General features: G+C 39.1%; 1 protein-coding gene across 1 annotated transcript in view; it reads left to right on the top strand.

Annotated features, from left to right (window-relative positions):
- The window catches only part of LOC128297610 (5-hydroxytryptamine receptor 1A), a 63,285-nt gene extending 50,505 nt beyond the window's left edge, over window positions 1-12,780 (top strand). Inside the window, exons 6-8 of the mRNA XM_053033287.1 lie at window positions 9,751-9,888; window positions 10,590-10,715; window positions 11,971-12,780. Of these exons, the coding sequence (XP_052889247.1) occupies window positions 9,751-9,888; window positions 10,590-10,715; window positions 11,971-12,498 (792 nt within the window). The 3' untranslated portion in view covers window positions 12,499-12,780. The remainder of the gene's footprint in view (window positions 1-9,750; window positions 9,889-10,589; window positions 10,716-11,970) is intronic.
- The last annotated feature ends 4,000 nt before the right edge of the window (window positions 12,781-16,780 follow it).

Here is a 16,780-nt window from a genome sequence, read left to right as displayed (position 1 = left end):
ATCATTAGCCGGCAGTCAACGGTGTTTTACATCCCACTGGCCGTATGCTGTGCTGTGGGGCGGAATGGTAGAATATTTTCGCTGCATATTAATATCGTTAAGAGACAGATTTCAATTAATGACCGTTAACACCCGATCTGGCTTTATGGCGTTTTGATTTTATTTGGTTTGCTCACGGAAATATTGTTGGTACCGGCTCTATAAACACAAGTTTTATCGTGGGTAGAATTATTTGTTCACATTGATAGCTTAACTAACGATTGCTTTACTATCCGGTAGCGACTTAATGTAAGCCCATTAAGTGCATGTGCATCGAACAGCGAACACCAGCAGTCAGTAAGGCTTTAATGGGTGCATCCCGAATCGGAAGCAAATGCACGTTATGTTGGTAAACATCAACGAATGAACTAATAACATGGTGGCCGAAGCGCGCAAACAACCCGGGGTCGGAGGTCAACCCAATAAGTGCTGTGGAGTGTGCGCAAATTGCGGAGAGATAAAATAGTTGTCATTTAATTACTGGTCTGCATGCGTGTTGCAGGCGACCAATCAGGAAGCTATAATTATTGTTGCTAATAGAGGCGAAACCACTCAGTATCGTTAAACTGCTTCCATGACCATACCGGCTCGACATCATTGATGATCAAATCGGTTGCAGCTTTGCACGTACATATTTTATTATACTAAACACGTTTGGTGTGAAAAATATCACAATTTTCTGTCTAAGAAATACGTTAGAGTTCATATGCAAATTGGAAGAACTACGTCCTAATGCGACCAAGGCATTAGTTAAGATTTCCTCACCTTCAATTAAAACCCGTTTGTAAGCATAATTTCCACAGCATCTCTTTGCACTGCTACTCGACCCATTCGTAGACGCGCTCGTAATTGAAACCACACTAATGATTATCGCGTAAATTATACGCATGTCTGGATTGACTGAACCGCGGTTCAGGAATGTTGCGAACCGACTCGGGTAGCACAACATAATTGTGCCACAGGAAATGTGAACAGGAATCGTTTGATTTATGCTTTCCCTTTCGTGCCGATAATTTGATTCGAAGATTCAATTAACGCACGCTTTAAGCTGTTGCGGTAAGTCTTACGTTAACATTACATTACGTCAACAGCAATGCGTAACGTGTGCGTGCGATTATGTGTAAGCATGTGTAATGTGCTCGGCTTTTAAAGCATTTCGCAACATATTAAAGGCATCGTTTGTGATGCACTAGAGGCGACACATTAAATGATGGTGCAATGTGCGATATCTATCGATTTCAACAAAAGTTTGCGCAATTATTGCCGTCATACTTTCCATTGTGTTTGTTAAAACACTTGAATTCAAATATTATTTAAAAAAAACTTTTTTAATCTTTACTTTACTCGTAGGCTACAAGTTGACATTTTTTGACACAAATAGTTCTCTAACCAGATAATAATTTAAGATTGGTTTTGGTGCAAAATTGACGCTTCGTGGGTCAATTTTGGTCGATTATGTTTTGTTTTGTACTGTGCAAAGATCGGATAACATCAAGTCATAAAAATTAGCCCAAAAAACTGTCAATACTAAGCATGTGGCAAATCGGCGGTTTCCGTCTGCAATCTTCATCCTAGGATCCTTTTTCGCTTTCCTCGCGTTTTCGTCGCGTCGCGACATTTCGCCCTCAACTGACAGTTCGCCAACTGTCACCTCTCGTCAGTGATGACTGCGCACATTATAAAGCTTTTCCAATTATTTGATTATGCTTTAATTTTTGATAAAATGATTAAAGACATGAAGAGGAATTCGTTTTTGCACAACGCACCAACGGTCCAGTGGTCCAGACCTTACCAAGTACTGGGCGCCTCCATGCATCCATGGTTCTATTTCTTTCGCGTAGCTCTCAATTCCCTTAAGGTTGCTCAAAATGTCAGCGAAAATTTAAAGGATACAACGTTACATTAAAAATTTTAAGTGGAATAATTGAATTTAATCTTCAAATACCGTGATTACTGATGATGGTCAATTAAAAAAAAAAATTAAAGAGAATTATCTAGTCAATTGGAAAGCTAGTGTTACCATTCAATAGTAACCAAGATCCAAGATACCATTCAATCCATCCAAGAGAGCGTAAAAAGTGTGTTTTTATTTTACTATAAAATAGACACTTATGCAGTTTTTTTTCTATTTGCTACAGTTAAGTATTTTAATAAAATATGGAAACTCAAAAATGGAAACAAATTTAGTAAGTCTAGTAGTTTTCATAAAAGATTATAAAATTTTCAAGCTTTGACAAAAAATGGTGATCCTTTATAATGAGAAATGCATTTTTCGACCTACTACTATTTGGCACATAATATTGCACATGTTTTATATTGCTTAAGTCCATTAGTCGCACGTTAGATAATTATCATTATTATTATAAAATATAGCAAATTTAAAATGAAAAAGTCAATTTAAAAATAAATTCTTCAAATAAAATTTGATTTTCCAAAAAATTATATTCGGATGAAAATTAGGGGAACTAATTTGTAAACGTTGTTGCACAGAAAAAACTAATTGACCTTTGAACATGAACGCATGACGATTCATTGACTCTTTCGGCTGTAACTTCGTTGTGTGTTTGTATATTGTTTAGAAATTTTCGCCAGAAATTCTTGAATAAATGGAAATGCAAAACTCATTAAAACTCAAAATCAATTTTTTCGAACAAGCTGATTGTACATCCCCACCTAATTATTGTACTACCTAAAGATCTACAGACATCGAGAAAATCACCTTTAAATGTACGAGAGTAAGGCAACATTTTTACGATGAACTTTCATCAGAAATAATACATTAATATTGTTTCACGGTTATTTAACTTACGAGCTGCAAATAAACCATTACTGTATACATTATTTGCAAGCATTTTTTTTTTGCAGTCATTCAAAATTACTGTCATCCCTCGTAATGGATGAGCACCAGATTGTTCAAATTGGAGCTCAATCAAGTCGCTGTTGCATGTGACCATCGCTCGGAAACCCCTCTTATTAATTGACGAGCGATTACATTTTTCCAAAGATTGTCCCGCTCGTTCTCTCATATATCGTTTCAGCCACTCCACAGTTCCAAATAAAATGAACGACCCCGGCCGGATAGAATCGATCGGCACTCATTCCAGTTCACGTACCCGGGTAAATGGGTTTCAATACATTTTATGATACCTTTCACACCGTGAACATAACGTTTGCCGAGAGACGATAAATTTATTAACTTACAAATGGCCCAGCTTCAATTTCTTAATTTTGTTCTCCTACCCGTGTGGGATGCTTGTTTTTTGCCGAGATCGTTCCTTTTCTTCTGCTTTCTAAGTTCACGCCGAAAACGCGCACACACACACACTTAGTGGGCGTAAGGAACGCTTAAATATTCAAAGGCCGCAAATTTATTCATGTGCGACAATCATAATGCACAGGCGTACGTAGCGTAGCGTCACCGGCACAGACATTACTTTTTCCAAAGGCGAAATTCGGTCACTTCTGGTACGGCACCGGGTGGCGTTTTTTGTTTTCGTTGTTGGGGGGTGACAAACTCTACCCAAATTTGGCCCCCCGTTTCATTCATGGCAACTGATCGCAGACCGGTGTGTGCTTTTGCTTGGACGACCTTCACTCTTCACCTATTTGATGTTGTGCTGGCTGTGTTTTGCACTTCCGTACGAAATCTCCCGGAAAGGCAACTGTCCACCGAGAAAGACTGCGGTGCAGAACAAAAATCTAAACGAACGCTAGAACAGGCAAGTAAAACCTCCAAGTTGGCTAGGTTTAGAGAGAAAAAAATTGAAGAAAAAAAGAAAACCTGTTCTAAGGTTGAATGAATGCGTACGATCAGTTCGCAGAGCAGCTCGAGAATAAGGAAGGGAAAAAACTCTTAATGGCTTTTGAATATTGCTTTCCTACAGTCGCTTCCCTTGTTGCTCGTGTTCCCATCCGGATGGGCTTTTGCCCGCCAAACGATCGGGCTCAAGGCAAGCCACCGGCTGCGACCCACATCCATTCGCAACGCATTGCAACATCGAAACGAATAAACTAGGAACTGGTCTGGTAGGACCAGTTTTTAGTAGCAATCTATTTTTTGCTCTATCATTTCTTATGCCTTGTCACGCACCAACGGTCCAGCGCTCCAGACCTTACCAAGTACTGGGCGCCTCCATGCATTTCTTTCGCGTAGCTCTCAATTCCCTTAAGGTTGCTCAAAATGTCAGCGATGGTGCGAACGGAAAGCTCGAAATGTTGAAGTACCGGAAACACCGAAGCATCTCCAGTACGACGAAATTCTTGCTGGGCAATGGCCACACGCAATAATCGACTTTTGATTACTGCCTCTGCTGCAGTCAGATTGTTAGTTCGTCTAGGGAAGGCATGTCATCGCTTCCGGTCGCTTCGGCATTAGATCTTCATTGTTGGTTGGATTTTTTTTGTTTCTCAGCACTGGCTGTGGACAATTTTGCCCTAATAAATACTGGTCAGCGCTTTCATCGATGCATAGAATCGAACAGTATATCAGGCACTGCATGTGGGAGATTCAATGTAGGAACAAAGTATTTTCGAGGGTGGAAAACTTTAAACGATTTAGCTTTGGTCCGTGAGTTAATGCTGCAACCACTCGGAAAGTATTAAAGTATTGCTGCTGTGGTTGGGTGGTCTCAACCTGCTCGTCTGTTAGACAGCACAAAATTGCATTCCATTCTCCATGGCAACATTGGATGGATGGAATTTCATAATTAGTTAAGAATAGATATTAAAAGAAGGTTTCATATAATGGTCACATATGAAAACTGTTCAACCATATTTGGTTCGTTCATGTTACTAAAGATGGAAACGTCAGCTACACACAAGCAATGCACCAGTGTGTGAGTGAATTTAAACCACGAAGCTGAATGAATCTTTATCCCGGATGAATGATTCGAAAGTTTCAAGCATTTTCCATAACTTTTTTCATTCAAGTCTTTTCCTTTTCCTCTTATTGCGCTAACTTATTGCGCCCGTACTGCAGTAACTGTTTGCAATATGTGAGACACTTCAATGAAGCATGAATCGTATGGTATCTACTGAATACACCGGAGCTAAGGTACCTTTTCAGGGTTCAGAAAACAAAATGGTTGGCAAATGAAATGGAATATATGTAAATGTAATTATATAATCCTTAGTTATGGTCAAGGCCGTTCTTTACATAATACAGAACATTGGAGATTCACGACACTTTATAGACTGATCGGTAACTTTAAATTCGCATTTTAAATTCGATTTTTTTTTTCAAAATTATGAAGTTTATAAAACAACTTCAATCTTTTGAAATTTATGAGAATGTTATACATTGCCAAAGAATCTTAAGGATATTAAGTAGTTTAAGATTGGTGAGCTTATAAATCTTTTGTTAGTTGATTTTTGAGTTAAAGTCGAATCTATACTGAAGAGAATTCTGAATGACTCTACTGAAAACCACTACAATGCTTGTGTATTAATGTACATAGTTCCATCTATGTATAAAGAAAATTTCCTTTACCATATTCGTTATCAAATGCCCGATAAATGGCATGACATTGTAGCTTAACATAGTTGTCTCGTTGATTGCATTTATTGCTGATACAGACACGAGAAAATCCTTGCTGTTTCTTTTTAGAAGCAAAAAATAAATCAACTTAAAGCTAATCACACTTCACAAGTGAAGATACCGTAGATTAACATTCAAGTGGCAACACTTAAATCCCGAACGAATTTCACATGCCATGCTTAATCGTAATTCATTACTTAATTACACCCTTAAAGCCAAGCCTGTCGCCCTTAACAGTTCGGTAAACACCGTTTACTTCACAGTGGGTGAAACACATTTACCGAATTAAAGCGCTGTTGCAATGGGACGTTCGGTGCAAAAAGAGCAAACGGTCCCGTTAGGAAGCAGAAAAACTGTCACCTCTGTTTCACGGGTTGCTCACACTTGCAACCAGGAAAAAAAGAACACTCACACTAGCGCTCGTGTTTGCCGCATAGACACATGGCCATCCTTCCCCAGCGGGATACATTCCCTGTACGGTTTCCCGGTCCTGATGTGCATGCTGCCGAGCGACAAGGGTGGCCGGATCTTTCGCAGGCCCTTTACCGAAACAAACATACAACGCAGGGAAAAGTTCGATCCCTGAAATGAGAACCCCACGAGCTGCACATCCACATGCCATGTACATCGGATATAATTTATGCATTTTCAAGTGACATCCGCCTGAACAGTTAAACAGCAGCAGCGGCAAGTCTCTTTGTCGCTAGCTAAAAAAGTATACAAGAGGCGAGAAGGCAGAGAGGAGTTGTTCAGGAAAACATTATGGGTTACCAGAGAAAACCGATGGCTGGCGGTATATTTCCTGTGGGAAACGTTCCTTTTCAAATACAAGCTAAAGTTGAAACTTGCAAAAGGCTGCTTTATGTAATTCAATTTGTTAAATGTTTGTTACGAACAGGCAACAACAATAGATTAATGCAATTGCACATAAACGGATGTTATTGAACAATTGTTTGCTTAATTTATCAGTTATGAAAGTTATGGGAATATCGCTGAACGACAAGATCAGAGAAGGTTTGGCGAGTCATCTGTTGGTAACACTGCCACTGTTGGATGAAAGATAGCAAACCAAGAACGATGCCCAACTACCATAAGCAAAATAAAGATTTTGTAGATGAGTTGTTACAGAAATTGATATTTTTTTCAACTCCACTGTTGATATACCCCCTCAGTCAGCCGTATATTAGCGGTTGGGTAAATTCCATTTATTTTTTGAGAATTTTTTGGTATTTGAGTCATTAAGTAAATACCGCTTTTTTATTCAATTAAGTTAAAATATTTGATACATGACTGCCACTGCAACAGATCTTTGTGAAATGCCTCTAACACACAATTAATCTACTCACATGTGTTGTCTGTAATTGAAGATTAATAAAACACTTGCTTATATATATATTCGGCAAGGATGTAAATGTAACAACAAATTGTTCCGTTTCCAACGAAGGAAATCTTATCCCACACTATTTTCCCTAGAGCATATCCCTAGAGTGTAGGAGTGTAGAATCCTATCTTTGCGTAAAAATAGAATGATATCAATTTGAAGTCCACTTTACCCCAAATTCAGCCAACCCTGCCGGAGTTAAAAATAAATCATTAAATTTAGAACATTCCAAAAAACTTAAGTTAGATTTTTGCTACTTGCAACTATTGATACAGGATGAAATAATGGTGTACGAATAATTATAGCTCTTCGTAGATGTATCATTCATTCGAAATGATTCATTCTCTAATGATGAAAAGTTCCACCTCATACCCCTACACAGGTTTGAGAGAGACGAAATTATCTTCAAGATATTTGAACTCTAACATCCATGTGTACAAAAAAACTAGTAAGTGGTGGTATCAAGGAACTTTCTAAGGCACGCGTCGAATTCCATACACTTCCAACAATTAAATTCCCATATACAATTCCCCAGCGTCCGTTAAAGAGGTCTGCCAGGGACCATTGATTAGGTAATGGTTTACCAGCTGTTCCATGTGTATGGCCAAATCCACAGACACCAACAGTGTGTTAGGCATCTGCCTTCCGGAAAAGGAGAACGTTATGAGAGAGCCGAAATTGCTAGACTGCACAAAACGACTGAACCCTTGAATATCCGTCGAATGTCCACTTTAACTCACGCGTATCGCAAACTGTGTTGTCTTATACATTTTTTGCAAACAATTTATAATCTTGTCATAATGGGACATCTACACAATTATCACATTACACAGTTTGTTAAACATACAAAGCACACCTCCGGTTGAACTCCTGTAAACTATTCACATTCTTTATTTAATAGAGTAACCTGTTGTACCGTTGAATCCCTTTGAAAAACAAAGAATTTCTAGCACTTGAAGAAGCGAAGTGAAGAAGTGAAATTAGTGATCGCTGGGATCTATCTTTTAAATAACTTTCGAACCAATTAATCTTCCTCCGCACAATACCAAAATGCTTCAATGTTGACAACAATCACGGTGCTGATACTGTCTCAATTCAATATTGTCAGCAATTATCTTCTCCTTTTATTCCATCAACACTTTCCTTTTCGCCAGTACAAGTTTCGAAGCAGCTTCACACGAGTTCCCCTGCCGATATTCTGACTGCTCGCGAATCAATAGCTCGTGTCCATTCAGATATTGCACCAATTGCTCCTTGAATGCAATTTCAAGAATTTTTTCGAGTATGTGAAGCATGTCGATGGGACGAAAGTCTTCCGCATTGGCAGTTCCGTTCACTTTAGACTTTAGCAATGACTCCTTCCATGTTTTTGGAAAACTACCAACACTCTAGCGATTCATTGATCACTTTGAGAAGGCTTTCTTCCGTCACATGGAAGCAGTCTTGAATTATTTTTGAATTCACATTCCGTAGACATACCGTTTTAGTTAGGTTGGTGCTTTGGCATTTCATTTCCAAACAAAAAGTCAGAGTCACTGACAGAATCAGAATGGTTTGATTTATTTTTAAAACACTTTTTACAAAAAACGAAGATCGGAATCATCTAATTCAACCACGTCATCAAAACTAACAACAGAAACGCGCGATTTATTCGGTTGTATCATGGTTTCCAGTACATTTCAAAGCTGTTTACTGTTAGCTTTATGTTTAGATATCTCATTACAAAAGAAATTTCTACGTGTCGTTTTGGAACTCCTACCATATAAGTTCCTAAGCTTGGTATATTCAGACCAATCGTAACTCTGTTCTAATTAATTCAATAGTTTCGATAGCAGAGTCAGCTTTGTGAAGTGAAGATTTCGATCCCTATATATCAACGGATATAGGAACATTAGAACAAGAAAGATTTTTTTAATCAAAGCAGTCAGATAGCAAAAGGAGAGACAGAAAAATGTATCTACCGCTCGTGAAGAATAAATTGTAAAAGACTGACGGTGGCGATATTGCAATTAAAAACACAGAAGAAATCAACGGAAGGAGTTTGGATTATTTTTAAAACCAAAAGAACACAACGTAGTGTATTTCATGCCAACACAGGTGTTCTTCAACCAAGGGGTTCATTGCAATTTCTAATGTGTTGCATAACAAGTTTGCAGTCTGCAGTCTGCTCTTTAACATACACATAAGCCAATAGATGACCTTCATCACTGTTTAAGAACTTTAAAACAGTTCCCGGGGCTTTCAAGATATGTAATCTAAATGGTACGTTTTCAACAGAAGCTTAGTAGCGAAATGCGAAAAAAAACTCTTTTCACTTCCGCGAAGAGAGCACATTGAAGAAGCAGACAAAAGAAATGATTTAATACGCTACGATATGTGATGATGTTTGGCGTATGATTTTTTTTTTTTGCAACAAGACACGGAAAAACGCTTACACACGTTTGAAGCTTGTGTGAAGCGATAATTTATCATGTCTGTCACCATAAATAAACATTTGGTGGTGTAATACAAGACGGTGATTAGAATTGGAGATGAGCCGTAATGCCGGCAGCTGAGCAAAGTGACAAATATGTTGTCCATGTTTTGCGATGTGCCGGTACGTGCTTGAGCGAGCAGCGTAGCAATGTATTTCCACGCGATCCGCACTCCTTAAAATGGGCGATTTAAAATTGTCGTTCTGTGTACGATTCCATATACTCTCGAGCACTTCACACTTGATGGTGCATTTTATGTTCACGCCACCGATTCGCTGCTGCGGTGCGGTTTTATGACCTTAGCTTTTTTTTCTTTGCAGTCCCAGTTTGCGGTGGAGGACGACCGGCAGATACATGGTTCGACGTCGCGAACTATGGCAGCAATATCATTAGGTTTTATAGTCATAATCACCCCCTGGACGATACTGGAGATAGTGGCCACGTGCACCGGTTCGAAGGTGAGTGAATCCGGCATGCTTACGACCTGCGGGAGATTCATTAGCGACGACGGGGAAAATGGGTGCGCGGTGCGCCCAATGTCCTTTGAGTTTCATTTTTCAAAAGGGGTTATCGAGTACCTTTGACTCTGTTAACGTCCTAACAGTTAGAATACATATTTGAGCGTGGAATCTAACGCAGCTTTCGCTTGTTTAATTGAACGCGTTTATCCATCGGTCGTACTCTCGCTCGTCATCGTATGAGACGATGAGTAAACTATATTGAACACATCCCAACCGTGCTGCCTTCCCCTAACGCTGGATGGTTATTTACCTTTGAACTTTGTGCTGGCGTCCCATATTTGCATGTGGCCACCGCGTTAATGAACACCAAAAACTCAACGGTTCGGAAACTATGCAAACTCATTCGCTCGCATCATCACGATTCGGGTGAATGGCATCGGGAAAAAGGGATCGAACGACTGTGGGTTTCCACTTGTAAAAAATGGAATTCTTTTCACTACCGTTTGCCATTCAGCTCTTACGCGTACGCTCGACAGATCCAACTCAGAGGACTTTCCGAAAATGTATCACACCATCAATGATCGAATCTCACCGACCGCGTACAATTCGTTTCCACTCGCTTGGCGATGATGTTCACACATTAATCTAATAGTAAGAGAAAAAAAAACATTCTACGCTCCTGTTTTCTACCATTGCAGATACCACCATCAATTGATTTCTGTGTCACATGGATAGCTTTAAGTAGTAGTTTTTGGAACCCTTTTCTCTACTGGCTGTTGAATGCGCGATTTCGCAAGATATGCAAAGAGCTGTTAACGTCAAAGGTATGGTATGGTAATGGTGTTTAATTTTTTTATTGATATTATACTTCACACACGCAATTCACCACACAGATAAATGCTCACTACACTCGAACACGACAGATGAATGGATTGCACGCAAAAACATTTAAATATGTTTTTCTTTCACTTTTAAGAGTGGAAGTTAAGTTTCGTTGTCCGTTAAGCTGTACAACGTATACATTACATTGTTTGTTAACTTTTTAATTGAGCTTAACTAGTATTGGGTGATTCAGATTCCTGAATCTCCATTCCAAAAATCCTGAATCCTTGAGATTCATGAATCCTCAGAGATCATGACTCCTCAGAGTCCCTGTGATTATCTGCATAATCACAATATATTTCAAATTGTTTAATTAAAATACCTAGCAATATTAATACAACCAATTTCAAAATTGTTTTTTTTCCAATTTAAAAGTTTTTTGCGTTTATTGTAAGTCCAAATTATGATCCTCGTTAAACCGTTTGCGGTGGACGAATTAATTAATAAGCATTAAACATTAATCATGAATCTTTGAGGATTCATGAACATCGCGGATTCATGAATCTCGAAGATTCATGAATCACGAGGATTCATGAAACTTTTGAAAATCGACTCATGATTTGAACGACTCCTCGTTACAGATTCATATAAATGACTCTTCGCAAAAGATTCATTAAGCACAAGACTAGACTTAACGTATTTTAGTTTGCTAGCTCTTTACATAAAACACAACCATGGACAATTATTTTGTGCTAAATTAAAATAATTATATTTTTGTTTAACTTATCTTATGGGCATTTTGTTAGTAGCGAAAAAAATAATTAAGCTAGATTATCTCCACCAAAATGATTATTGAAAGATATACAAACTGATACAATTTATATGGTGGGACTCACCGAAGATTGTGTATTGTGAGCTGTTGGATCAATTTAAAGCATTGGAATAATATTCAGAATTTTTAAGAATATTTGTGCCCCAAATTATTTAATTGTTGAAAATGTATTTTTCACAGGGACAAACCCTATAATTTTTTACACATTTGATTGAAGCTCTGTTCTGCAATCTACAGTATAAAAGCACTTCACTATTCTATAAAACTAAAGATTCATTAAATTATTACTGTCCAGAGAACATTTACGTACGATTGTTTCCTGAATTTCATAACAATTAAACCTAACTTTATTAATGCTTTTCAATATCAAACGAAGTCATCGGTTTTTTATTTATAATTTTAACCTGCCTTCTATTCCATCACAGTGTACCGGAAGTCAAAGTTCGTTGGAGGAAAAATGTAGCATAAGTCTAGAGTACGACCATCACATAACATCACTGCCACTACCACCGGGTCCACCGCCGGCCACGATCTGCCGGTCGGCCAACCACACACCCCGGCCGGACGTCGAATGTTCGGAAAAATACTGGGGTGACATTCTCGAGCGTACCTTCAGCACCGGCAGCATCAATACGCTGCATCGCATCGGCACAACCTCGCTGTCGTACGTTAACCGTGCGCCGGTCGGACACGCTACGCTACAGTTCCGGTGCGAAGCCCACCAGCACCTAGTGCGTAACGCGAGCAGTACCAGCATCGGCAAGGAACGGCATGCAACTGCCGGTTTGCACTACAAGGACGACGCGAAGGATGGGCCACCCGACTTTACCGCCCTGTACGCGCCCGGCTCCGATCCGCAGGTGTGTGATCACGAGCTGCACGACATCAACTGTGCCAAAAACAAGGCATTCTTCCGAGGTTTCAACCTGCATCAGGGGCTCCCGGATATCTAGTATTTCAGGGGCGCGTGGTTCAATTATCTACAGTACGTTCAGGAGCCCGGCGACCGGCCTTATGATCCTCGGCTCGCGTAAACGTGTCACAAAGTTTTAACTTACCTGCTCCTATTTTTCACCACAACCAGGGATCAGAAGGCTTCCGTATCGATTGATCTACAACACTATGTTTGCATTAGGTTTAGTTACTTGGTAATATTTTTAAATCTACAGAGATATCAATAGATGTATTAACACAATTTAATTATGGCTGTAACTGTGTTTAAAATGTACTTATTTACTCAAATCAATTACACTATTTTTATTGACGTAAGCAAACGTAACAATTGTACGATAATAAATGAAACGTCTTTCCGTGCAGACGTTTGGCAGACGTGCTCGCAAACAGGTGCTAGGATGTGTGGAATGTTACTAAGAGATAAGCTGTATCGGAGCTGTATAAGTGTAGACTAACATGTAAGAAATCACCATTCTGACACAACAAACTGAACGTCATTAGCCTAGTCGTAGCCAAAAAACAACCGGTAGCCCTAGTTGGTAACAGTCAAATTGCGTTAAACGGAAATAAAACCAAAAACGAGTTTTTTTTACGAGAGGACTTGGTTTCGTTGATCGTTGAAAGTAATTTTTATTATCAACCATTCGCTGCTTTTAACCATTCGGCGCGGTGTGCGCAACACACCAAAAGGTAAGCATAATCCGATAAGTATCAATCAAACATCGATCACGCAATGGCGTAATGACCGTGCCATTACGAAGGTATTAACCTTCAACAAGCACATCAAACAATAATCCCCAGCCGAAACACCGGCTGAGCGGGGGAACAAAAGCGGGGCTATAAAACGGGAGCTATTTATCCTTTTGATCCGGTAAACCATCGTATTATGGTTGTGCACCGTGTGCGGATAATGGCGTTGTGTGTGTAAAGGCTTTAAGTGCTGTGTTGTTTGCTGCACAATACAGTCGAGTGGAAGATTTGTGTTGTCTTTTGCTCCATGGAAAAGGCTTAACTAAACGATGCAAGTATTCGGGCAAACATTTTTTTAACAATATTAAGAAATTCCAGACAATTCTATGTATGAGAAGTCAAATCAAGATTGTAACCAATAACGGGTGTATTTTTCAGTATTGTATTATCAACCTAATCCGTTTGTTATAGATATCACCTAAAAAGTGCCAGGAAATCCGCTACACAAAAGGCCTGAAAATTTTACCAAAGCATCGTTTATCCGGACACTGATATATTAGCTAAAGGTTTATCTGTTCCAATCCAATTCGTGCGAAACAATGATCAGATAAACGCAATGTTTAAATTCAATGATCTACATTAGTTAAACTGTTGATAAAAAAATTATAAATAAATTATAAATTATAATTTATAAATAATAATAAAAAATAAATAAATATTAATAGATAATAAAAAATAAATATTCAGATAAATATACAAAAAGATAAATGAATGCAATAGTTAAGCGATCATATATTTAATTCATCTCCTTCTTTACCAACACAACAACCTAAAAAGATCAATATAGAAATTTGTATCTAGATAGTCAATCCTGTCGTACGAAAGATTGGTCCGGATGGGATTTGGGACCGATCCTGTCGTGCAAAGACCAATACACCTCCAAGCTGCTCCAATTAATTAATTAGTAAATGAAAAACTAAATTAACTGTGTCTTAAATTTCGACTCCTTTTTCCAATTATTTTTGGTATTACACACAGTCAGGTTTGTTCAATGTGATTTGCTACATTTAATTATTACTTGTATGCATTAGGAAAGTTTTTGCGTATTTAAAAAATTACTTATTAATTACTTGTTTAATAAATGCATATCGTTCATAATTACTTCTTATCTGTATTTATTTATCTATCTGCTATCTGCTTTGCCACATGTAAAATTTGTTTTGGACAGAATCAGTCCGGCACTGGATGGAGGTGATCGAATTTATCTGTGGAATGATTTAATTTAAAATAAGTTCCTTAACAAAAATGCAAGATTTTACTAATCCTAACCCGAATTACCGTTATTATTAATTACCGTTATTATTAAATGAAGTTTATCTACCACTATCCAAGGAAATCATCCCCGACCCTAATTTCTGCGTGGTTTACTCTTTAAGTCGCTATTTAACGAACTCTATCGTAGTTCTTAAAGGCGGAAGGACCGTTCTCGTACCGCGTTTTAAATGCTTTTAATCGAAATCTCTTAATAAAATTACCATACCACAAACAACATCAAAGCGATTCCCTCCCAAAACCAAAACTGGCATTATCAACTGACACTTACCGAACGCCGTACTAAAGACATTTCCCTTTTGTCCCGGACAGATATTTAGCCAAATCGCATCCCACCCCACGACGTGTGGTTATCGTGCACGATGAATTCATTTGCAATTCATTTCCGAAGGCTTTACCATTCCCTAACGACGCAGGTCATGTTTTTTTGTCAGGTATGTGAAATGCTTGTCACCCCTTTCGGCACGCACCGGCACAGTCACAGCCGTGATGGCACCAAACACGGACACGATGGTTCGAAAAGATTATCGAACGGAGGAGACACTTTCTCTGCATCATCATGAGATAAGCGTAAGACAAACCTCGACACGGGAGCGCGTGTTGGGGAGGTTGAAAAATGTACATATTCCCTACGAAGGACAGATCGCAAAACGGAACCCCAAGCGGGCGAAAAGGCATTGCTCCCCCCGTAACCACAACCGGGCTAACGATTGGGAACGGAATTTGAAGCTAATTTCAATCACAATACCAATGGAGGCACTGAATGTTACTGAAAGGCACAACGCAAATAAAACCTTTGTCGCACGTACCACGTCGGCTTGGTGGCCGGTTGTTGTGGCGATAAAAGGATATCGAATCTAAATTTAAATTTATTCATTGAAGAAAGCCAGCGAAAATCGAGCCAGCCTTATCGCTGGATCGTCGAAGGGTTGTGAGCGGTGGGGTGAAGGGTGCGTGGCTTTTGGTGGTGATTTTCAAATATAAGAAGTGATATTTGAAAAAGACTTGAAATGTTATTTATATAAACTGTAAAAGGACACTTCGATCACTTCCAAAGAAGTTATGCTTCAATTAATTAGTATATGTTACTTTCAATTAAATATAATCGTAGTATACATTTTTTTCACATGTTCCGTTTCGAAGAATATCAAAATTTATAAATAAATAATAAACAATATTCTTCTTCCTCTAAGCAAAGGAAAACAAAAACTTTGTTAGTAAATTAAAGCTGGTGAAACTAAAGCACTTTGTCGCAAATAAATCGCACGTCCCATTGCTGGCAACTTATCAACTCGCGTCCGCAACACAGAAAAGAACCAACCAACTGTCATCTGTTTTCGTTGAACTTGCTTCCAACCGTTCCCTTACGTCCTTAAAAATGACAATCCAAAGGGTCGTTGCCGTTTGGTTGTTATTTTAAAACAGTTTTTTTGTCCTTTCCTTACTATGCGCCACAATGTACGCCGCAAAACCTGCCGAAAGTTGATGACCAGTCAAAAGTCACCAATTTCAGCACTTTTATCAATCCGATTACCGATTTTCTTGTCCCCGAACGCCAAACCACTCTGCTGTACCATGTGTTGACGCTTCTTGGTGAACGTGTGCCCCCTTTTTCCCCGGCGGAAAACTTTTACTCCCTTGGCAGTGGTTTGATCCCTTGGCATACGTAAAAAAAAGGCTTAGAAAATGGAAAGTTGATGCTGGAACAGATGTTTCCTGTAACTTGATGCAGACGTAGGCCGATGGCTTTTTGACGCTGTGTAGGCCTACCATTATCCAAAGGGGCGAGAAAAAAACCCTCAACGTGGTTCAACTCTTTCCTTCCTTCCATCATTCGCCTTCGGAGGTGGTTGAAAGGAACTGTACCGAAAAAGTGTAACGAAAACAATGACGATTGCAACTCCACACAATTGAACACCGGGGAGACGGGATTTTCGTACCGAGAGGATAATTGTTTTATGTTTCGTTGTGGTGGTTATTGTTTTGGCCATCAGTACACAAAACGAAAATTTAATTTCCGGCATCACCGCACACAAAACGGAAGTAATCAGTTTTGGTTCGATCGCGCCACGTTGCGATTCGAACCAGCGCCCAGATCGAACCATTTATCCGTGCCGGAACGAAAGGGCCGGAACCGTTGCTAATTGAATGATTTATTTCTAAGCACTGCCTGTGGCCACAGTTTTCGCCTATCCAGGGCAATTAGGGCTCATTAATCTTAGTTTTTGGCGTTTCGATGGTGCAAATGCTTCGGGCGGA

This window comes from Anopheles moucheti, chromosome 2, assembly GCF_943734755.1.
Source record: "Anopheles moucheti chromosome 2, idAnoMoucSN_F20_07, whole genome shotgun sequence".
Classification (NCBI taxonomy): Eukaryota; Metazoa; Arthropoda; class Insecta; order Diptera; family Culicidae; genus Anopheles; species Anopheles moucheti.
This window is presented reverse-complemented; position numbering and strand designations above follow the sequence as displayed.